At 36.7% G+C, this 25,210-nt stretch overlaps 2 protein-coding genes across 2 annotated transcripts; one reads left to right on the forward strand and one right to left on the reverse strand.

Moving 5' to 3' along the window:
* Positions 1–30: 30 nt before the first annotated feature.
* Positions 31–6,439, reverse strand: LOC137749485 (transmembrane 9 superfamily member 7-like). Its single transcript, XM_068489581.1, has 7 exons — positions 6,149–6,439; positions 3,085–3,249; positions 2,844–2,953; positions 2,524–2,632; positions 2,336–2,448; positions 1,561–1,711; positions 31–1,442 (listed from the first exon to the last, which is right to left on the reverse strand). Exons 1-7 carry the CDS (start codon positions 6,272–6,274, stop codon positions 285–287), a joined length of 1,932 nt encoding a protein of 643 aa, XP_068345682.1. The 5' UTR covers positions 6,275–6,439; the 3' UTR covers positions 31–284.
* A 4,961-nt stretch (positions 6,440–11,400) lies between these two features.
* LOC137708651 (protein ROOT HAIR DEFECTIVE 3-like) lies at positions 11,401–23,595 on the forward strand. The gene is made up of 23 exons (XM_068447772.1): positions 11,401–11,560; positions 12,441–12,590; positions 14,220–14,286; positions 14,395–14,497; positions 14,774–14,844; positions 14,971–15,034; positions 15,115–15,180; positions 15,343–15,390; positions 15,467–15,529; positions 15,678–15,734; positions 15,921–16,079; positions 16,167–16,235; positions 16,321–16,412; positions 19,520–19,598; positions 19,707–19,872; positions 20,242–20,366; positions 20,619–20,881; positions 21,115–21,211; positions 21,297–21,461; positions 21,810–21,914; positions 22,526–22,620; positions 22,719–22,815; positions 22,971–23,595. The coding sequence occupies exons 1-23, from the start codon at positions 11,557–11,559 to the stop codon at positions 23,184–23,186; spliced, it is 2,421 nt and encodes an 806-aa protein (XP_068303873.1). The 5' UTR covers positions 11,401–11,556; the 3' UTR covers positions 23,187–23,595.
* Positions 23,596–25,210: the final 1,615 nt, after the last annotated feature.

Genomic DNA, 25,210 nt, shown 5'->3' on the forward strand with positions numbered 1-25,210 from the left:
CTAATGAAACAAGTACAAGAAACAGAATCGTTATGTAAAAGTGCAGGGCTGATATATATAGAAGCAACAAGCTTAAAACTACAAAGTAGAGTTTCACAACAGCGTAAATGAAAAGAACAGGTCAAGCTCTATTCTACAATACACATAATAGGAGATTTCAGTGAGATTCGGAAAGTCTCTTATCCTCGTCTTGTGAAAGCCAAAGAAAACTTGAACACCCTTCTGCTTTCTCATGTAGATCTCATCTTTGTATCTTGCCCTCAACCTCTACATGCATCTTTAGATCAGTCAATCTTCACAGAGGAGTAGATCTTTCGAACGAACCAGAAACACGCGTAGAAACCAATGGTTCCGGTCAGGACGAAAAAGGCATATGAAACAATTAACATGTACCCGAAGTAAAGGATGCCCGAAACAAACTTTGTAATCTCCAACTTGGTAAAGAAGTAGAAACCAGAGTAGAGGAGAAGGTAAAGAGCAGAGGAGCCAGCGGTCAGGTAAGATCTCCACCACCAGTGGTAGTCTTCACTGCATAACTGGAAGTAGCACAGCACGATTGTTATCTCCGCACAAGTGATCAGAAGGATAACAAACACTATGAAAAGGAAGCCAAAGATGTAATAGAACTGGTTCAGCCAAATTGATGTTAAGATAAAGAACAGCTCAATGAAAACCGCTCCAAATGGAAGAATGCCTCCAATAAGGATAGAGAATACTGATTTCATATACCACGCCTGCTCTGGCACCTGCCGAGGAATTTTGTTGGTCTTTACAGGGTCTTCAACAGGTGGTTTTTTGAACCCCAAATAACTACCCACAAAGACCAAGGGCACTGATATTCCAAACCATAAGCAAACCAAAGCAATCATTGTCCCAAAAGGCACAGCCCCAGAAGACTTCTCCCCCCAAATTAGAGCATTCAGCACAAAGAAGACAGCAAAAAGAATTCCTGGAAACATGAAGGCAGTCTTTAAGGTATTCCTCTTCCACTCTGTACCCTTGAACATTTTGTACAATCGTGCAGAGGAGTAACCAGCAAATAAGCCCATGAAAACCCACAAGAGAACCATAGCAGTCATGAGACCCCCTCGGTTGGAAGGAGACAAGAAACCCAACAATGCAAATATCATGGTTACGAGTGTCATTGCAAAGATCTGAACCCCTGTCCCAACGTAGACGCAAAGTAAATTGGAATTGATTGGTGGCCTAAAAACATCTCCATTAACAAGTTTCCATCCAGTTTCTTCTTGAGCCTCATCTTGGCTGTCCAGCTGATTATAGTTGGCAATGTCTCTGTAAAGAGTTCTCATCATGATCATAGCCACCATACCAGATAAAAAGAGGACAATCATCAATGAATTTATAATTGAAAACCAGTGGATCTGATCGTCATTCATGAGGAGGTACGTGTCCCAACGAGATGCCCACTTGATCTCACTTTCCTTGGGGGAGGGAGGGGTAAGGCAAGGTTCATAAGTTTGTAGAAATGAAGAAAAGCAAAGTTCATAAGTTTGTAAAAGGAAGAAAGAAAAGTAGCCAAAGGGTTTAAAAATCATGTACCTTAAAGGAGACATCATATGTAAACACAACCTCCTTATCTTTGTCAACTTCTTGTGGAACACTGCTTCGCGGTGGTAGATTTTTCGTGTCTTTATTGCACGTTGCCAACTGAGTATTGTTACCATTCCACTCCTTATATTCGTGATTGATACTATTGAAAAGAGGCGTATAAGAAAATAAGAGAATCATAATAAAGCTATTCACAATCTTAATGAATAGAAAGCGATCCTTTTCAAGAACTCTTGGTTTCTTCATACTGAATCTTGTTTGCAAAGCATTATTTTTTGAAGGTCAATTAAAACGAAGAGGTTATATAACTAAGGAATTCACTACTTGGCCAAGAAACCCATTACATGCTTTAAAATGGGCATACAGCGTGATGGAACACAAAAGTACAACAAGAAATCGTACACCCTTCTTTACTATGCAGCTAATTATAACGTCAATCTTATAAACATCTACATTGAAAGACCTAGACTTTTGCAAGGGAAAGACCCTCCAGGGATCAAGAATAGAATACCACACTTTCTTTCTCTAACTTCAAAATTATAAGTAAATGACCACACAAAATATGTACTCAGCAGAGGTCAACTGGACATGCATCACAAGAGAAATGTATGCAGATTCTTCTCTTTTACTTTCAAGTTTCAACTGCATTACAGTATTTCTATCATCCAAACATACAAGCCTGTACTTAATCAAGGTCAAGTGGCATACATTAAACGAGAAGTGCAACAAACTGACCAGAAGAGGGAGAAGGAAAAAGATATAGCACCTGTTTGGAGTAACCTCAAATCCAACAATTCGAGCAGAATCAGTCTCAGGATCTTTGTGATACATAACTCGGAAACTCAAGTGGTTGTTAATAAAATATTTCTCCTCTTTATTCTGTATAGCATATAAAACATAAGATAACATAAATGAGTCCTACTTCAACATTAGCAACTAGTTTGTAAGGCATACCCCAGCATAATTTCCCTTGAATCCAACACTGAATCCATGTTCATAAGTTGTTGAGGGACTTCCATCCCGCCTTTGTCTGAGAACAGCGACTGGAAGGTTATCCAAAATCCTGCAGTCCAATTCAGAGGTCACAATCAAACCGTTAAGAAACATAAAATGATCTTTGACTTCAAAATAAGTGAATGTGACCAGGGAGAGAAATTAAGTTAACGTAAATCTAAAGCAGACAAATCATACAGGAATGACACTTAGAAATTCAAAAAAGAGAATACTTGAAATTACAAACTAAAAAAAAAACAGGAATGACATTTTTGCTTTACATTTGTACTCGATATTTATCTTGAATTTTTTCCTTGAAGTTTTTTGCAGATTCAGCGTCAAGGTTTACTCGACAAGCAACTACACAGGACTGCTCCTCCCTCATTTTGAACTGGAAAAGAATTTACAAATAGAGGTTTCAAAAGCAAAGTTAAATAAATGAGATTGAGATTGAAAATATTGTTAAAAAAACTTCTATACTAATTGAGTCGCCAAAATGAAAAAAGGGTTATAACTGCTCACCATGTATACAGAATTCTCGATGCGATCACCGCGGAGAACTTCCCCCAGATTTTCTGCACTGTTTACAATCTGTGGGGGAGTACAATATCTTAAGAAGTAAAAATCATATGGAAGTTGCGTCTTTGTAGATGACAATTTGTTCACTTTAATAGAAAGTTCATCTCCCTGTCAGAAAGAAGACAACCACAGTAAAAACATTAGTATTCTGTGTAGTAATATAGCAAACAAGGAAAGGGAACATAATAGTGTTCCAAAGTCAAAATTGATTCAATGTGACATTCAGGCTACAAGCTGTAATCATACTTTTAAATATAAACTTATAGCCAGACACAATATGGCACCCAGAAGAAGGGGGACGGCTTAGCTCATGTATGTTGGAGAAACAGCCAGGGAACTGTAACATGAGTTCAAATACTATGTACATACATCTAACTTGTTTAGGAAAGAACTTGACCCCAATGTTCGCTAACAACTTCGACAGAAAATAATTACAATGAAATGACAAATGCTAGATGATGGTGCAAGCTTGAAACAATCAGATCTTCTGAAAGCCAAAAAAACAATTCTAATAATCAGCAACAGATGGATGGTCACACTTCAATGAATATTCTGGCATCATTCTTATGATAGACACAACAGAAAACTATCGAATTAACAGAAATCCCAACAACATTCACCAATGCATGCCCACAATTTTCGAGACGAGCAGACTATAAAATGTACATCGATACTTCACTCTCTCCAAGCATACACTTCCACAATCCCATTATGTTTGAAAAAAAAAAAAAAAAGAATACAACAAATCTTGAACAAATAAGAATTCATATTTCTATGAGTGCATTAACAAGCTCCTCACTTTTGGAAGCGGTGAACGATTTGTTGCTTTTGGATTATCTAAATTTCGTTTGATGGTGATATCATATCATAATTCCAACCATATTTTACACTCAATACCGTAAAAAAGTTGACCTCCTAACATTTTTATGAAAAAAAATGCTGTAATCCTGCACCCAAAACGGATTCTTAGAATCACTTTTCACCAAAAAATATACTAAAGCCGAATTCAATCAAAACTTTAGAAATAAAAGCAACTACTCCACTAAATCACACAAAAACCTTAACTCTAAGGCAACTACGGGGGGTGTAGTCAAATTTGGATTTGATGGTATTTTAATAGACTTTAAAATCAGAGTGTAGTCAATTAGGAGTTTGATGGTGGATTTTAAAAGATTTTAAAATCAGGGTGTAGCCAAATCAGGATTTGAGAGGATTTAAAGAATACATCCAAATCTATGGGTAATCAATAGTCAAACTTGGATTTGAGAGGATTTTAAAAGACTTTAAAATCCTAGTGTAGTCAATTAAAAGATTTTAAAGGATTTTAGAATCCACTCAAATCTAGGTGTAGTCAATTAAAGGATTTTAGAATCCTTTAAAATCTAGGTGTAGTCAATTAAAAGATTTTAAAGGATTTTAAAATTCATCCAAATCTAAGCGTATTCAAAAAATTAAGATTTTGGAGGATTTCAATAAGTTGTGGATTTTGTGGGATTTGAGAGCCAAAAGTATATATAACCAATACCAAAAAGAATCCAACCTCACCCCCTAGGATTTCAAATCCTTCCACCACAATCCATTCAAATTCTTAAAAATCCATATGAATTTTGTAGGAATCTTTAATCCTCTTAAATCCTATCAAATCTATCACTTTTAAAATCCTTTAAAATCCTTTAAAATCTTAATTTGACTACACCCCCCTAAAATTTTAAAAGTCCATACAAATCTAAGTGTAGTGGGAATGCTAAAGATTTGCTAGGATTTTGGTGGATGAAGGATTTTGATGGATTTGAGGGTGGGTGGTATAAATACCCAATCCCATCAACAATCCAACCCTCCCCCATATGATTTCTTTTCATGCCAAACATAAAAGACGAATTGTCCTAGCATGAGTTCCAAGCATTCCCCACTAAACTTGCATTTCGCATTTTTGCTATATTTTTTTCTGCATTTGGTTTGTTCCTCTGGGAAGATTAGTAACAATTGGAGCATGATTTTTCTGAATTGGGATTTTATCTTTTTTTTTTTTTTTTGGCTTTATTACCGTGCTCTTTCCACTTCTCATTTGCAATTTTTTTGGGGCCGTCGAAAAGAATTTAAATTATCAAAACTGGAACAATTTTTTGGTGGGTTAGATGAATGCAATTAAAAAAATTTGGGTTTTTCGTTGATTTGGATTCAATACGTGAAAATGGCAATTGAGTTTGTTTTTGTTTAATCAGAAAGTGGAAAGAAATTGTTTTTCGGGAATTCCCTTTACTGGTTTGGTGAACTAGGGTTATGCAATTTTGGCCTACAAGCTGTTTGTTTAAATGCCACAAAGAAGTATCTGATGAATTGGTTGAGCTTTTTTTCCTCCGCCCTTTGTCTAATGAAGTTTCTGTCGGTTTTAATTGCTTTTCGTATAATGTGTGTAATGTTGTGGCAATTTTTTACATGAATTTGATACTACTGAGATTTTGGGTCAATATGTTATGAGATGTGATTAGATAAAAATTGGGGAAGAAATATATTAGCCATTTGTAACTTTGATAAAAATCCATGAAAAATGTCCACACAAATCCTTAGAAATCCATGAAAGAATTTCATACAATCCATAGAAATCTATAATGAAAATTCATATAAATCTTTCAAAATCCATATAGAACTGTAGAATCTATTAAAATCCTTTAAAATCTGTCCCTTAACAAATCTATTAAAACCCTGTGAAATTCAAATTGACTACACCTCCCTAAAAGTAACGACAAGATTAAACTACCAGCTCAAAAATCCAACCCCAACCCCAAAACCCAGAAAACCCATATCGCAGATCTAATTAAAAGGAAAAACAGATCAAACCCAAAACCCCAGATCCACCACTGGTTCAGTGGAAACGAAGACAAACCCAAAACGATTCAGCCACAATGCAGCGACTAAGGACGAAATAAAAAGCAATTAAAGTGATAAACAATTAAAGGGTCATCGAATTCGAAGAGAAAAAAAAAATGGAGATTTGAAGAGAGCTTACAACGTGGAAATCGCGAGGAGCGACGCCCGGGAGGTAGAAGCAGTGGGACGAGGAGATGAGGAGGAGCACGGTAAAGATAAGGGTTGTTCTGGTGGTGGTTGTAGGGGCGGAGATCCTCCTACCCATCTTCTTCTTGTTCTTCTTCTACCTCGATTCGATCGAGAGAGAGAGGTGTTTACAGAGATTTTCCCAGGGACAAAAGCGCATAAGCTAATCTCCAGTCCTTCATTGATCAGGTAGAGTTGTATTATGGATCCTTCTTTTTATTGTCAAGATGTGACGTTAGTATAGTGTTTATATGCCAAATTACTTCTCCCTCCTCATACCAATTTTCGACTATAAAAGCCGGTAAATTGAAGGAGATACAAAAATTAAATGATGTATTAAAGATAAAAGTAAGTAGGTAAATAGCACTACTTTTTTGTCAATTCCACTTTAATATTTTTTTTTTCTTCTAATTCTACTATAGATTTGTGTTTGGTCGTATGATGGTTGAGTTGAAATAATGAATGAAGTTATAAGTATGAGTTAAGTTGTAAATACGTCTCGTCTTTCTTCTTTCCCTGCTTGTGTCTCTCATCCTTTACAGCGTGCCTTGTATTTATAGAAGCAAGGATCCTTCCAAGCTTCAACTTTGGGAATTTCCTGGTTTCTTTTCCTCTTCCAAATCATCTAAGTCTTCCTTCATCATGGATGCAGTTACAGGTTTCTCTTTTAGTATAATGCTGCAAAGGTTAGGAGCCCTGTGAAGCTTGATAGAGCACACTGCCCAAAGTTTCTCTTTTCCTGGACCAAGTTCCACAACACCTTTCTTGGACCATGTCCCATAGCACGACTTTATCTTTGGTAACGCTCATCCTTACTTTCTCTCCTATTTTTCCTGTGTGAGCTTGGAAAGGAAAGATTCATTTCTACGCAAGAAAAGGGGTGTGCGACTCTAGATAAACATGTGATTTGGTTAGCTCAGGTTTAGGTTTTTGTTGTTTCCTAAGTATCCTAGTTGGTTTGCAAGGGAAAGGGTAAGGATAAACCTATTCTCTCTCAAGCCTTCCCACGTGAAGCCAAAATCATGGGCTTGCACTTTTGGTACTCCCATGCAGTCCAAAAGTCTTCCACAATTCTAATTCCACATAGGTCTAGTAAACTTCCATAACCATCCACACCACGAATCACTCGACAAGCCCCGTTAAGTGGCTTGGGCTCATTTTAGCATGGCGTGACTCATATCATAATATTAAGTATTAATATTATAATACAGCTTGACATGATAAATATGCGTTATTTGCATGGGCTTGGCATCTAATAAACTACTATTTTATTGGCGCGACATGATCGTAAATTTGCATACTCTTCATTTCGTCCTTTATGCATGAATTTAAGTTTGGCTTGTGACGCTTCCACAATGATTGGACCTTGAGACATGATCCCACTGAATTTTTTCTACTTGACTAGGTTTCAATGGGGAACCCATCATTGGCTGGTCATACCCTTATGTGCATCCTACTTGCATCATGAAGGCGTTTAGTTTTGACTTAATGCATTTCTCACTTTTCTCCTTAGACTATGGGGTTTTATCCCACTTTGAGTTTTACCATGGTGAGGGTTTGTGAGTTTTACTATCTATGCATCCGTTTATTGTTGATATTCGCATTTGCTCATTTGACATTTCTCAATTTCATCAACTGCTTCTACTTTTGCTTGATGATCTGATGTGGCATCCACTTTCGTATTTACACACTCAATGGAGAGTGTTGTGAATATACTTATATGATATGATTGCGTTAATGTGTAGCAAATTCAATATAGAATCCTATGAAATCTAGGGAATCTTTCATTCTACAAGTTATACTACTTGGATAACAAGTTTTTTTCTTCCTATTACTTATCATAGAAAGCACAAACGTACCTTTACCTAGTATAAGAAAATGAATTTTTTTTTTTTTTAACCAAACAATGAGTGCAAATTTTGTCTGAACTACTAACAAGGGAAATTTTGTTTAAGCCCATCTAACCTCTTTTTACACTCAACTTAAATTTTAAATGTTGATTGTCTATTTTATCCTATTGCATAATTACTATTAAGTACGAAATGAAATTAATAATAAAAGTCAAATTTATCAATAGACCCACATACTATAATTAAACCCTAGCAATCTAGCATCACCCTTTATTTAATTCTATGTTCATTCCAATTAAAACCCTAATAGCTCTGATAGAGAAAAACAAGTTTTTCTATTGATGGATGACGATTTTGAAGTTTTTAATCCTCCAACTAAGGTATGACTTGATTTATGGATATTTTGTTTGTTTGCTTTTTCTTTAGATTAAATTCCATACTTTTTATATTATATTATATTTGTTTTTCTCTGCCGTCTGTATGCGCCCCAAAACACCAGTGCAAGGACTTTTGATTAGTACTGCGAAGACATAAAACTTGATTCTTGATGCAAATAAAGATTGCTAACCTTAACCACGAACTAGCAGGTGGCATTTCTTGCACCTTTTTTTTATTCAAAATAGCTCCAATTTGTTTATTTGTTTATTAACATAGCAGCAAAACACCCAGTCCTATGTCACTTCAAAGTTTCTTAAAAAGTACATAAAAATGCTCAATTTAAAAGGGACTGAACTAGAGCTCGCATAACATTCTCTTGGCAAATTCAAGTGTGACATCCCGTCCCAAAATTCATGTTAACGTACGTGTGAAATTACAACTTTGCCCCTAGTTCGTTTTCGTCATGTTTTTGGTTGCTTGGTGTGGTGTTGGCAGGTACTGGGCCACACACACACTCTCACCTTCACTGTCTCTCTGTGTCTTTCCCTGTCTCTCTCTCTCCCGAGTCCTCTTTCCTTCCTCTTCCTTCTGAAAACGTACGGACACACACCAAGAACCATCAAACCTTAGCAGATCGAGGGAACCAACTACACCTTCGAACTCGTGAGACTGAGAGGAACACAGTCGTACCATTTTCAGGTAAGAACTTCACCGTTTTCACGTCATTTTCACGAAGACAGTTTGGGGTACTATTCATGCAAAAATTATTCATCACGTTTTAGGGATTTTGAAGCTCGTGGGTAGCTTGGTGGAGTCCCAAGGAGCCTCGGAGTGCTTCGTTTGACGGAAGTGGACGTCGGAATCGCCTGGTTTGATGTTGGGCGATTTTTGAGTTTGGAGACAGGTATGATCCCGTGATTTTTAGGCTTTAAAAGTGGTCTAACGTTGTTCTACTAGTTCTAGGCTTTAATTTGGTGCAAGAATCGTGGAAAACGATTGAGAAACGAGTGAGAAAACGTAAGTTGCAGGTTTTCCCAGTTTCCGGCGCCGGCGACGTCGCCGGAGACTCACCGGAGAAGGTGACGGAATATTCCGTCAAATCTGACGGAATCCGTTAGAACTAACGAAATATTCCTCAAGGCGTCAGTTGACGTCGTTAACGTGCCAGGCACGTGCCTGCGCGTGGCCGGCGCATGTGGTCGTGCCTTGGCCGGCGCGTGGGGGCTCGTGCGGCGGAGAAAATTTTTTCTAAAAATTCTGGTGTGATCCTGAGGTTGTGTAGAGCACGTTAGTATATTCAATTATCCAATTTGAGCAATGTATGAGAAGTTATTACGAGAAGTTGGTTATGTGCTTTAAAATTAACGTTTTTATAGTTGTTTCGCATATAGGTGATACGTATCCCAAGGACGAGCGTGGTCACTCGAGGTAGGGGGGCTACGACCCTTCCACATACCAGTGAGTGGGCTTTTTGTTTTCCGTATATACCTATATACATTTATTTTCCCAGAAATTGTTTAAAAAGGGTTAAGTGTTTTATGCCATGCACCATATTATTATCGTTTATGCATCATTGCTTACATTAGTAGTGGTATACATATACATATGCATATTGGGTGCTGTGGACGCACAGGTAAGTGCCAGGTAAATGTTATTCATATTTACATTTAGTAGTAGTTTGAGATGCTTAGAGTGCTCATAACTTGCACCCCCGGTGTTAGTGCTCCCGCCCAGAGTAGGGCACAGTTCTTCACGTGATGTTCACCTCCCGCACCACACGCTCAGCTTGGATCCATGTTAGGTGCACAGTCCTGTCGTACAGACCACTTTAGGTGGTTCCGACTCGTAGGTGACCCGCGATTATTCGCACAGCCTTCACATGATCGTAGCACTAGAGCGTATATATGTTTTACACCCAGGCCTGTCGTACAGACCACTTTAGGTGGTTCCGACTCGTGGGCAGGTTCAGTTATTGAGTTTGAGATTTGAGCTCTATATGCAGCCGTACAGGTCACGTTAGGTGACTCCGGCTGCCAGATTATATGTTATCGTTATGTGATATACCTGAGCACTTGCATTTCAGTATGAGGTTTTGACATGGCATATTCGTGAGCATGATTGGCATACCCTTGAGCATGTTTGGCATATCTATACTTACGTATATATGTTTATTTTCTGGGAAGTATACAGGTTTTACGGCGAGGGGTTAGAATGTATTTTACTAAATGGTTTTATAAAAGATTTGTTTTTGCCCACTCACGCTTTTGTTTTGCGCCCCTCCAGGTTTTAGTTGCTTAGCAATTTCGGTGGTTTCGCAGAGGGTTCTCCCGGCTTTTCTGACAAACACTCACCAGCGTAGGGTCACCTTCGGGTGTACTATTGTCGCATCCTTTCTTTTGGACTGCTGTAGACCTGCTCTGAATTTGTGTTTCACTTATGCTAGTTTTTTTAAATTATTCCTACTTTTATATTAATACTTTATTAGCTTCCGCACGTACACATGGTTACGTCACATTCGTGTGACGGCCAGCACGCCCTGACCTCGGTCGGAGTGTGTCAGTTTATGGAATGATCTCTTGGATCTCAAGTCCATAGATGGGTTGTGGTTGCCAAAAAAAAAAAAGCAGCCATGGAAATGCTAGTCCTTTACGGCATATGCAACTATAGAGGGGCAAAAGACGCCTCTTTGGAAAAAAAAAACATTCAATTAGATATGTTATTTTATAAAGGGAATGAGTGTAAAGATAATTTTACATTTTGAATTGAGTTTTAGAGGGTAGTTTAAGTAATAAATTTGGAAAACAATATGAATGAAGAAAGTAAGTTAAATGTAGAAAAAAATTAGATGGGATCAAATAAAATTTTCTTACGTTCAAATTCGTTTTTACATTTAGCAGAACAAAAAAAAAAAAAAAAAGAAAAGAAAAAGAAGGAAACTGATTTAGCAAAAAGTAATTAGAGGAGCAATGGAGACAGAGTCACGCCCACTATTTGAGAAAACATGTCTCTCTGTCTCCTCTGAGATCGATCTCTCTCTCTCTCTCCCCCTCCCCTAATCGTTCTCTTTCTCTCTGTCTCGCACACATTTCGAAGCCCGTCATCACAATCTCGTCGAAGCCAATCTCACCCGCAAATGGGTACCTTCTCATCCATCTGATTTATATACCGTAATCATAATTATAACCAGACGTTTATTTATTCATTTGTTTAATTTTCCGTTTTTCATTAATTAATTGCGATTTAGCACCTGATTGCCATCAATTTCAGACGTTTACTGATTGTGATACCTGGAGCGGTCATGGGCATTTAGCATTTTCTGCATTGGGTTTCAGTTTTTGTGTTTACCTGTTCATGTTTTTATAATTTAATTGAGTCCTGATTTTGCCTCAGTTGGATGCAAATTTTGGGGTTTTGAAATGGTACATTGAGGGGAAATGATTGATCGTAAAATCCCATTTCTTTTTTCTGTTAGTCAGGAAGTGTAGGAAAATATAACAAAATCTTCTCTCATTTATTTATCAAGTTTAGCTTGAGACGCCAGAAATGTAATTCGATGGTCTTCTGTGGGTTATGGGATTCTTTTTGGCTTAGTTGAGGTGAGCTAGAAACATTTGTAACACAAATGTAATTGATTTAACTTTGTCTTCAGCAATGTAATATCGGGGTATGGTTAATTAGCATGACACTTGCAGATCAGTGTCGAAATTTTACCTTTTCTAAATTCAAGACTACAAAAATTATGTTTTTGTTGTGATACATGCAAAAGGCATGCAGAAATATATACAATTGGATGAAATTTTAAGAGCAGTGAGAAAATGGTAGCTATTTTGATTGATTTTATACTTTGTCTTTGCAGATTTTGGTTTTTTGTAAATGCTTTCGATGATATTTGAATCAGCAAACCTAATGTGTTGGTCGGCAGATTAATTTTTTGATCAGTTTCTTTAGGATGTTTTGTAGCTTTGAAATCCGTGGATTTTGTTTCTTGTCTTAACATTTGAGCACACTCTCATCCAGCAAAAAGTGAGGAGTGCTGTTCTACTCAGCTTATCGACGGGGATGGTACATTCAATGTCAGCGGAATTGACCGGTTTATCAAGGAGGCAAAATTGCCTGAATGCGGGCTTTCTTATGCGGTTGTCTCCATTATGGGCCCACAAAGTAGTGGTATGCATTCTTATCGTTTCAAGCATAGCATACAAGTCTTCGTTTTTCCCTGGTTACTTTGTTGATGGTTTACATATGATGAAGTGTATTTTATTAAAGGATAAATTAGGTTCCCATCCCTCATTTTTCTTTCTCATTAATAGAAACCTTTTTCCTTTTTCATTTTTGATCAAGGTCTTGTGCCTTTTCTCCATGTCATTATTTGAATATTAAATTATTTACAACTCATTATATGTCAATTTTAAAAATGAAAAACTTAATAATCATTTTCAACTTATTAATCATTTTCAAATAAATCCCAGTGTTAGCCGGCTGGCCACCGCTCTGATTAGTCCCTAGGTGTTTGAAAATTAAGAAAGTGCGCCTAGACCCGCTTAGGCGTCCACCGAGCCCGGTTAGGCGCCCGCCTAGCCCATCTAGACTGCCTAGGTCGCTACTCTCACTTAGACAGAAAATTGTGAGGTAGGAGGTGGAGGAGAGGAAAGAGTTGGGGACGGCAAGGAGGGTGAGTGAGGAGTGGGGGAGGAGGTCGGAGGAGATGGAGGAGTTGAGGAGGGAGGCGAAGGAGGAGAGGTCGGGGAAGGGGAGAGGAGGGTGGAGATGTGGGCGTGGATGGAGGAGGACGAGGAGAGGAGGAGGAGGAAATAGAGGAGGGCTGTAGGGGTACAGTGGGAAATGTATTGGCCGTTGTGGTTTGGATTGGGTAAGGGTGGTTGTTTGGCTCTCTCTCTTGTTGAGAGAGTGTTCATTTTGCATTTTATTTTGTCAATAAAATATAAGAGACTTGTTAAATACTTGGATGAACATGTATTATATGTTTGTTCCCCATGTTTTCAATATGTTCTAATACTTTATAATCTATGTCATTTTATTTTGCAATTGATGTATCACAATCCAATTATGTGTTTTTTTTTTTTTTTTTTTTTTTTTTTAAAAGTATAAAGAGGTACTTATTTACGGAATATATAATAAATTTACTTGATCCGCCTAGTTTGCCTAGGCGCTAGACCCCAGCTCACTGCTCGACTAGCGCCTAGCGTCTTCTAGAACCTTGCTTTTTAGTATTTTTTATATATTTATATTTATGTTTATAATTTGTATCATTTTTTTACTTTATACCAATATTCTTTTTAGTTGTAATTTGTACCCATAATTTTGAATTTTAATATGTACCTATATGTTTAATTTAACTTGTACACATATTGTTTTGTGAATGTACCCATAATTATATGTATTTATGTTTTAAAATATATCAATAGTTATTTCTTATGCTATGTTAATAATTATGTGGGTATGGATAAAAAAAAATAAAAAAATAAAAAAATTATGTGGGTACCTTATTTTTACGGTAGAATTATGTGAAGAACAATATTACCCTATTGTTCATTTCTAAGTAATTGTTATATTGTAAATTTGTTTAAGTTTCATAATTTGTAGGATATTGAATGCATAAATGCATGAGTTAAATCCCTTAAATGATGCTAGCAACCTGGATCAAACTATTTAAACAAATAAGGTTTCATCTAACAATTAGGTTGACTAGGGACCGGAACCAAGGTTTAGTCACAGGATATGATATGTTAAGGTTTCCCTTAATTTTTTTTTTTTTTCTACTAATGGTCTGGCCAGGGAAGAGCACATTATTAAATCATTTATTTGCTACCAACTTTCGCGAGATGGATGCTTTTAGAGGAAGGCAAGTTCTCATGATGCTCAATCTGAAATAAATTAGTTATATTTTGTTTAATGGACCAGTAATATGATTGGCACATGTTTTTTTTTTTTTTTTTTTTTTTTTTTCCAGGTCACAAACAACTAAAGGTATTTGGGCTGCAAAATGCGCTGGCATTGAGCCTTGCACTCTTGTAATGGATTTAGAGGGTACCGATGGAAGAGAACGAGGAGAGGTGGACACCCCACTTTAGTTTTCTTTAAATTTTGATTTATGGTTGTACTTGGATTTTATCGTCATTACCAGTTCCCTGTTTATATTCCTCCACGCCCTTGTGCTTGGATTCTCAAAAGTTCTTAGTCTTTATTAACTATTCCATCCAACTTTTACCAGAATGCATTATTCTGTTTTAAAGGATGATACTGCATTATTCTGTTTTAAAGGATTATCCAACTTTATTAGTCTTTATGACATAACTGTTTGATTATTATTAATCGCTTTTCTTTTAAAGGATGATACTGCGTTCGAGAAGCAGAGTGCCCTCTTTGCTCTTGCTGTTTCAGATATAGTGCTCATAAACATGTGAGCTTTCTCCCTTTTGAAATATGTATTTATTCTCTGCACTTTTCTTTTAACTATTATATTGTTTGGGATTTCATTTTTCATAGTCTTTGTGAGTTAATCTCTGAAGCAATTTTTATCAATCAGGTGGTGCCATGATATTGGCCGTGAGCAAGCTGCAAGCAAGCCTCTCCTGAAGACTGTGTTCCAAGTATTTTTATACCTAGCTTTCGTGTTTAAGCAATTAGTATAAGTTTCATAAGATTGATTTTTAAACTTTATGCTTCACAGGTGATGATGCGATTATTTAGTCCACGTAAAACAACTCTGATGTTTGTCATCCGTGATAAAACAAGGGTTAGTTCTTTTCTTTTAGCATTCTACGTCGTAGCTTGAGATAAGGCCAATTTTACTTTGCATTTATTATTCATTTTTTAGTTTATGTTACATCGCTTTGTTTCTTTGCAAGGCTTTTCAAATCTGGCTTGAGTTTTTGATAGTATCCTCGTCTCTTTTTAGACACCATTGGAAAATTTAGAACCTGTTCTTAGAGAAGACATTCAGAAGGTAAGTGATTTGTTTCCTTGTTATTTTCTGACTTATGTTGATGTTTATTTTCAACCTTCTCGATCCTTTGCTGCAGATATGGGACTCTGTTCCTAAGCCTGAAGCCCACAGGGAAACTCCACTAAGTGAATTTTTTAATGTAAGATGTCAATACTTTTCTGACATATGAGCAAAGAGATGTGCTTATTTTTGTGGCATAAACTGTTAAAGAATGGCAGCAATTTGATGTTACTGTGGTGAAAACTATCAACCATGTTTTCGACATATTTTGATGATTGAATGGTTAGGTTGAGGTTGTTGCTCTTTCAAGTTATGAAGAAAAAGAAGAGCAATTTAAGGAGCAGGTATATATGCATATGTGTGTCTGTTGACCTCATAGAATTGTTTTTGGTCTTGTACAACAGGTCAAATTAAAAAAATTAATATTTGCTTCTTTGTTCTTGGTGTACAAAGAACTTTAGCTTTTCTCTAGATACATTTATCTAACATTTTTGTTTTCGTTCTTTGGTAACCTATGTTTATAAATTAAGGTTACTAGCTTGAGACAGAGATTTTATCATTCTATTGCACCCGGTGGTCTTGCTGGAGACCGACGGGGGGTAGTTCCTGCTTCAGGGTTTTCGTTTAGTACACAACAGATATGGAAAGTCATCAAAGAAAACAAAGATCTTGATCTTCCAGCCCACAAGGTAACACTGCGAATATATTTTCACTTATGACATTCATGTCATATGCATGCTGTTTTTATTTAGTCATCTTTTGTTCATTCACTGTAGGTCATGGTGGCTACTGTACGTTGTGAAGAAATTGCAAATGAGAAGTATGCTGCTTTTGCAGGAAATGAGGTACCTATTTTTCACAGTACCACATTTTTCTTCTTAAAGTTGATGTTGTAATTTTTGTGGCCCCTGAACTCCTTAATTATCACAGGAGTGGAATGAGTTGAATGAGGCTGTTCAGTCTGGTCCTATTTCTGGCGTTGGGAAGAAGCTCAATTCAATCCTTGACACTTGTCTTTCAGAGTAAGTATCTTCATCTGTTTCTCTCAGCATTATAGCTTTAGGATACAATTTGATCTAATGAGAGAGAAGTTCTTTAACTGTTTTGTGAGTATCCTCTTAATTAGGTAGTATGCACTTTCAGTGAACATCTAGAATTTACTTTGATGGTCATGTTAGGTTTGGAGTAGACACTTGCATCTAGGTTCTAGAATTCATGATGCATAAGACTCTTAAGTGAGCCTCACTTAATTGAACTAGAAGATCTAGTTTACTGGTTACAAGAAGAAGGCTTGTTGGTATGCGATAGGATTTTTACCAATTGCAAAAGTAGGGATAAAAATACTTAAAAATACTTGTAAGAGAACAAGGGTTGTAGTATAAATGGCTCAAACAAGTTCGTTCTCCACAAGGATTGATATGAATAACTTGTATTTAAAACCAATACTTAATTAATCATTTAAAACAAGTTTTGAAAAAGTTTTGGAATTGGGAATTAAAATAAAAAGACATAAAGTAATTAAAATTGATTTTAATGAAAACTTGGCAACAAAGAGAAAATAAAATAGTTTTGGAAAAATCAAATGTAAAAAGCCCTAGGGTTTAGCCGTCGCCAATAACAATCCTATGTAGTTTTACCAATTACTTATGAATTACACGTGCAACTTTGAAGGTTAGGTTTTCCTTATCATATTCTCGTGATATTCAAGTAAGAACGTATATCTAACATGCAATATGTCTGATCAAATGTAAACATGCAAGACGCATTAAACTTTGTGAAAACCTTTTGAAAAACCATGCAACCATTAAGAGCGTGATATTCGCCTTAAGTGAATTACAATTATCAACCACAAGAAGCCCTACTCAATCCTCGGTGATATTTTGACCAAATGCATCAAATTACTTGTCTAAACATGCTAATGGTGGCCAGTCCTCAAGACATATAGATAGTTTAAACACGATATGCATAAAATCATAAGCAATTCAATAAAGCTACATATTCATGCTAAGGCTCGTGGTCTTACCCTAGCAAAATGAATTTTATTAAAAAATAAAAATGATTATTAGAAGAGTGGATAGAAAACACCTTGAAAGAAGAATACAAATTGCCAAAGCTTAACGAAGTTCTCTAAAGTAGTGCGGATAGAACCCTAATACACAATACTCAATATTTATAGTGTTTTATTCCTTATTCTACCTAAACAAGGCTTTTTAATAAATCTGGAAATCTAACTAAATAATAAATAATAAATAAAAGGTTTCCTATTTAAAGTCAAATTCGGATTGTAGAAAGAATCAGACTTTCGACCGACCAAATCAACTCCGATTTGGTCCCAAAATGTCTTTTTAAAGCTTCAGACTAGACCTAGCATTCGTGTCGTGTTTTTCATGTCTGTATTGTTTTCGTGTCATACCGGATAGTTTAATGAGTCGTGTCGTGTAACACCTGTTAAAATAAACGGGTAATATGACCAGACCCAAAATTGACCCGTTAATATTATCAGGTAATATGACCTGATCCGTTACATGTTAAGAAAAATATATTTTAAATCAATAAATATTGAAAATGTAAAACATAATACTAAATTAGTATATACATGCCACATTGTTACATAAATATTACTTCAAAACATAAAAAAAAAAAAAAAAAAATTTGTCTTTCAAATTTACATACCCCAAAATAAGAGCCTAATGAAAAAAGTTAGTGCATACTACAAAATACAAATGTTCAAAGATATGCAAAATGAAGAGAGTTGTGTTTCAAGGTTGAGGAATGTTGCACGTTTTTGATAATAAAACCCTTCAATTTTCATCAATCATCAAGGGAAATGGTATTGAAACTTTGGCTTGATATATTGTCTTCAAGGGTTTTTCACTAAGGTTTTCCATATTCCATAAACTATAGATCTAAATTTAACCATTGATTGTCATTTATATTTACGCTCCATTCTTCTCACCAAATTTTGTTTCTTTTTTTTTTTGGATTTTCTTTTTTGAAAACATGATCTCTTAGAGGATGCAGGAAGATGAACGGTTCGGATCATTGATATCATGTTCAAAGTTTTTACCATTTGTGAAAATATAGCTCAAAGTTTATAAGGTCTTTAGAAACTATATAACATAAACTCATATTTTAGTTAACCGTAAATATTGGAATGTCATATCAATGGTCTGAACTGTTCATTTTTCTACATCTGCTAAAAGTTCACTTTTCAAAAAAGAAAATCTGAAAAATGAAATTCGGTGAGTAGAATGAAGTGTAAACTACAATGGACGGTTAAATTTAAATTTAAGGTTTATGGATTATGGTGAGTAGAATAATGATACAATAATAATTAATAAACAATATATACATACGACATATCCGCTATATCTATTGTATTTTATAGTAAGTTTCGTAGTTTAAAAAATTAAAATCATCAAAAATAACTTTTTTCTTATCGTGTCGAAACAGGTTACCTACGTGTCACTCTCATGTAAACATGTTAAGCACCCGCTATTAACGGGTTCTTATCATGTGACCCGATTAGTTATTGTGTTGACTCGAAACCCGTTATTTTCGTGTCGTGTTAACGAGTCGTGTAAGAAATTGCCATGTCTACTTGAGATGTCCCAACAAATCTTCAGAAGGAACCTTCCTCAAAATATGCCATCTTGACCTTCAAAATACCCAAAAGTCCAGAAACGTCAATGTGGGAAAGCTGCGCACTAGGCCTTCTTTTCTTCACCACATGCAAACCCACTCCAATTGGAATTACTCCAAAGTTCATCTATTTCATCGCTTTATGTCCAAAGTAGATTCGCATGTCCTACTATTGAAATTTACAACAAAGTATCGAAATTCATCCAAAATATCCAATAAATTATAACTAAGAATAGGGTAAAGTAAATAGTTTGGTATCAACTCATCAGTATGATGCTTTATGTTATGTAGCCTATCCAACACAACTGATATGTCAATTTGTATTCAGATTTTCATTAAATTTCTTGTCAGAAATATGCGAATGACATTCCTTCGCTTTAATTATACTGAGCAGTTTAAAGTTTCTGTTGCAGTCCAACTTTTGACTTGTGTGGCTGAATAGTTCTTTGTATTTAGTTGATTAATATGTTTATTTGTGCAATTTTAGGTATGATGCAGAGGCTACGTATTTTGATGAAGGTGTTAGAACTGGGAAGCGCAAGCAGCTTGAAGAAAAATTGCTGCAAGTAATAATCCCGATATATATATAAATTGAGTTTCAATTCCATCTTACTCATGTCTTCGCTTAATCACTTTTTATGGTTTTTTTTCCTTCTCTTATTTTTTTCTGTTAGCTTGTACAACCTGCGTTCCAAGCTTTGCTGGGACATATAAGATCTGGTACTCTGGATAAGTTCAAGGAAGCATTTGATAAGGCCTTGAGTGGTGGGGAGGGATTTTCAGCGGCTGCTCATAATTGCTCTGAGTCCTTTATGGCTCGGTTTGATGAAGGATGTTCAGGTGTGTTTTGGGAATTCCATTCCTTTAGCTAAATTTGGAAACTAAAAATAAAATAAAAAACTGAATTACAAAATAATAGAAGCCTTTAAATTGATGAAGTGAAGAATATGTGAACAATTTACAATTTAGAATGTACACTCCGAAAAACTGAATTACAAAATATGAGAAGCCTTTAATTTGACGAAGCGAAGAATACACAAGTCACTTTTTAGAACACATTCAAGTACAAGTTGAGTGACCTGTTGCTTCCTGCTGAGTAAATGTGTTCTAAGGGCGAGACTTCAAAATAACAGATTTTGGATTTGGCTCCACAGATTTGAGTTTTACATGCTTCTAAAGTACAATGTGGTATTCACACATTTTGTGCAGATGCTGTTATCACACTAGCAAACTGGGACACATCTAAAGTAAGGGATAAGCTTAAACGTGATATAGAAGCCCGTATTGCTTCAGTTCATGCTGCTAAGCTATCTGAACTTACTGCACTTTATGAGGTATAGTTGCATGTTTTGTCCATTGTTCCTTGTGAAATGATTGGGGCAACAGGTAGTTAAAAGCCCAAGCAAAATTCGACTGCAAAAGAAAATTAAAGGGGAAGTGGGTTCAAGCAATAACTTAGCTAGTTGGACTGGTTACATTGTGTCGGATATAGTAGCGAGAAGTTTTTCTCAATGATTTTCAATCCTGATATTTTTTATGATTGAATTGTCTAATGGACCTGGCTGATAATTGAACTATATTTTCAGGGAAAGTTGAAGATTGCATTGTCAGCACCAGCAGAAGCTCTTCTAGATGGTGCTAATAGTGAGACCTGGCCCTCAATAAGAAAACTTTTCCGGCGTGAGACAGAATCAGCTGTCTCTGGGCTCTCTAGTGCACTTTCCGGTTTTGATATGGATGAACAAGCTAAGGGCCAAATACTTGCAAATCTAGAGGCATATGCAAGAGGTGTGGTAGAAGCGAAAACAAAGGAAGAGGCTGGAAGGGTTTTGATTCGTATGAAGGACAGGTAGGAAATCCTTTCAATGGTCACATTCAGTTGTCTAATTGTTTCATATTTTATAATATGGAAATTAAGATTGGATTTGCCTACAGGATTGCAACACTACTTAGCCATGGTTCTGAGACATTCAATTGTCAAAATGTTTTCAAGAGTTTATTTTATGGAAATTAAGTGTGGATTTGTCCACAGGTTTGCAACATTACTTAGTCATGGTTCTGATGGTTTAAAATTTCCTACAGGTTTATGACATTATTTAGCCATGATTCTGATTCAATGCCACGTGTGTGGACTGGGAAGGAAGATATTAGAGCAATTACCAAAACCGCTCGTTCTGCTGTATGTCATAATTTCTGTTGTATTATCTATAGTTTGTGTTTCTATTTTCGCTAAAGCTTCCTTAACTATATATTCAATTTTGCAGTCTTTAAAATTGCTTTCTGTTATGGCCGCAATCCGTTTGGATGACGATGACGTTGATAATATTGAGAATACTTTGTCCCTTGCCTTGGTGGATTCCACAAATGCTGCTGTTAAAGATAGGAGTGTCACAGCAGCTGACCCACTGGCTTCAAGCACTTGGCAAGAGGTGGCTTTCTTTTTTTCATTTCTTGCATGTGAATTTATAGTCTGCGTTGCAGTGATCCCATCTATTAGAAAGCCATGTTAGCTTAGGTATTTCAAGCCTTGAAAAAACTGGTCCCTTTTGGTCTTTTAGCGTCAAAGCTAAGTATTTTTCCAGAAGGCCATGCGGACTTGCGCCTTTCTGTGAAATCAGAGACACACTCAGACTTAAGTATGCTTATTTGATAAATAAGTTCATAAGTTACTCTGGCAATGTATTCTCTCGTTTGCTTGTTCTGTGGTACTGCTGGTAGCCTTTAGTTTTGCCTGTAAGCACCAAGTAGCTTTAGTGACTTTTCCCCCTTCTATGCAGATTTCAGCATCAAAAACATTGATCACACCTGTCCAGTGCAAATCTTTGTGGAGGCAATTCAAAGCAGAGACCGAGTACAGTGTTTCTCAGGCTATTTCTGCACAGGTACGATAGACTACCTGTAATGCTAGCTATCATTTCTCTTTTTCCTTTTTCTATGATTTCTTATTTTTCTTAATGGAAACCATAAACTGTTTTGTCTTCTATAAAGCATTATTTAGTGGCCTGTTATTGTTTTAGTGTGTTTTAGCTTTGTAGGTTAGATTTAGATTTAGATGGTACCATTCTTTACATTTATACCTTTATTGATCTAAATGCCTTACTAGATTTTGTTATGTTTTTTAGAGTTTCAGACAGAATTTTCTTAATTAAATTACTCAGTAAGCTTGATATTACATCTTTTTGTTTTTGTTGGTAAATAACAGAAATTAAAGAACAGTTCTTAGGAGTTAAAGAGTTAAAAACAAATCATTAAAGAGGCTTCTTGGCTTATATTTTGTAGTTGAGTCGTGCAGAGTTACTATTGCCTTGCATAAATGATTACTGTTTCTCAGCACATATCAAATTCAAAATGTCACCACGGTTGAGATGAATACATTGACCAATTCACGTGGTATAAATATTTTTATCAATTGCTCTTTAATGGTTAGTATTTCTCTGCGTTTAACTTACTGATAATCACACCTAGTCCATTCCTATGCTATTTTACTTTTCAGGAAGCTAACAAGCGTAATAACAACTGGCTGCCACCTCCATGGGCAATTGTTGCCTTGATAATCCTGGGATTCAATGAATTTATGACACTTTTAAGGTACATGCTTCCCTTTAGTGGAGGTAGATGACGATGCTGGTGTTCTACCTTTTTATCCATTACCACTATTCTCACAAATTCATATACCTTCATGGCAGAAATCCTTTGTATCTGTGCGTCATCTTTGTGGGATTTTTACTCGTTAAAGCCCTATGGGTGCAGCTAGACATTGCGGGTGAATTCCGTAATGGTGCTGTGAGTATCAAATTTTATTTTAAGTTTATCTCTCCTCCCTCATCCCTTGCCAATCTATTTAAGATAGGACTGGTCATATAATACCAGTAACCACAATATCTTATTGCAAAAGGTGATTTAGAAGTTGACCTCTAACTGTGATACTGTGCCTACAGCTTCCCGGGCTTCTATGCTTGTCGACCAAGTTGGTTCCAACTATCATGAACATGATGAAAAGACTAGCAGAAGAAGGGGCAAAGCCTGCAGCTAATGATCCTCCGAGGAACCCTGCACTAGCATCAACAGGCTATAGGAATGAAGGGAGTTCTAGCAGTGAAATGTCATCGGAAGTGACAGAATCTGAATACTCCAGCCCCTCAAAACATAACTAGTTTAAACAATGCGGTCGAAGACCAGTTTCCTGTTTGAAGATTCTGGTGTTCCACGTACTTAATGTACGTAGTCAGTGGTAATAGTTTTGTAGGCATCATTTTTGAGCGAGTGCCGCGTACAAGAGAGGGAAAAAAGGGAGGAGGAGGAGGAGAGCGGGGGGGGGGGGGGTTGGTGTTGGTGTTGTGACTTTGTGAGGGAGCCCCATCAAATAGTAATAGGTGGGTTTTTGTTTTGTTGTTTCGTGTTGTTGGAGAAGCTACTAAAGTTCTCCTTTCAGTGATCGATATTGATAATGATGCTGTGCATTGATTAATTCCGACGGTGATCGTCAGTTTTGTATTGCTAAGTTGTAACCATGCTTGGTCTTGGAGTTATCTGAATATATCAATTATCCACTAGTTGATTCTCAAGGAGTAAAGTTTGCATATTATTTAGGGACATTGTAAAGAGTGATTTTTTTCTTTCTTAATCTTAGGACTGAAATAGGACAAACGAAATATGCAGAGAGCATTGTGCAATGCACAACAATGGGACATGAGTATGATTATTTCTACGGCTTGAAATAACCTAATTGCCCATGTATATACATGGATTAATTTGTCAAACCAGTCAGCATTTGCACCTTTGTTCGAAATTCTCTGGTGCCTAACCCTTAGCTTCAAGAAACCTAACCTTAAACGGTGTGGTCCTTTTGCACCCTATTTTTTGATCGATGCTAACTTTTGAATCCATACTATGTAATTCGCGGCCTAGGCGATTGTGTTATCCATCCTTTTAAAAAATTTCAATGGAAAAATAAAAAAAGAGGTATAGTTTGAAATGAAATTTCATTATTTCGACCTAGGTTTTTTTAAAGTTGGGAATTTTAGGTGCAGTTTAGTGTTTTGTATTGTTAAGTTGTTCAATATTAATTTGTGGTGTGCATGTGGTTTAGAGGTTGCACCTTTGTTCGAAAGTCTTTGGTGCCAAACCCTTAGCTTCAAGAACCCTAACCCTAAACAGCGTGGCCCTTTTGCACATTATTTTTTGATCGACGCTAACTTTTGAATCCGTTCTATATATTTCGCAGCATAGGCGATTGTGTTATCCATCCTTTCAAAAAATTTCAATGGAAAAATAAAAAAAGAGGTACAGTTTGAAATGAAATTTCATTATTTCGACCTAAGTTTCTTAAAGTTGGGAATTTTGGGTGCAGTTTAGTGTTTTGTATTGTTAAGTTTTTCCATATTAATTTGAGGTGTGCATGTGGTGTCACATCCCCGCCTGGGCCCCCACCACAACCCGGGCCCGCTCCACCACCGTAGCACGATATTGTCCGCTTTAGGCCCCGACCACACCCTCATGGTTTTGTTTTTGGGAACTCACACGAGAACTCCCTGATGGGTCACATATCCTGGGAATGCTCTCGCGCGCTACTCGCTTAACTTCGGAGTTCCCATGGAACCCGAAGCCAGTGAGCTCCCAAAAGGCGTAGGGATGAGAATATACATATAAGGATCACACCTCTGGGCGATGTGGGATGTCACAATCCACCCCCCTTAGGGGCCCAACGTCTTCGTCGGCACACACGAGACTAGGGTTAGGCTCTGATACCAAATTGTTGCATCCCAGCCCAGGGGGATCACTTCCCGGGCCCGCTCCACCACCGTAGCACGATATTGTCCGCTTTGGGTCCCAACCACGCCCTCACGATTTTGTTTTTGGGAACTCACGAGCAACTTCCCAGTGGGTCACCCATCATGGGATTACTCTAGCCCCCTTCTCGCTTAATTTCGGAGTTCCTACGGAACCCGAAGCCAGTGAGCTCCTAAAAGGCCTCGTGCTAGGTAGGGATGAGAATATACATATAAGGATCACACCCCTAGGCGATGTGGGATGTCACATGTGGTTTAGAGGTTGCTGGAAATTAATTGATTCAAATTTGTTCATCAATTCGTGCATACTACATGCATAATCCATGCATACTACATGCATAATCCATGCATGTCTATATTTGGGCACACTTGAATTTGGTTCATGAATT

This window comes from Pyrus communis, chromosome 11 (genome assembly GCF_963583255.1).
Source record: "Pyrus communis chromosome 11, drPyrComm1.1, whole genome shotgun sequence".
Lineage (NCBI taxonomy): Eukaryota > Viridiplantae > Streptophyta > Magnoliopsida > Rosales > Rosaceae > Pyrus > Pyrus communis.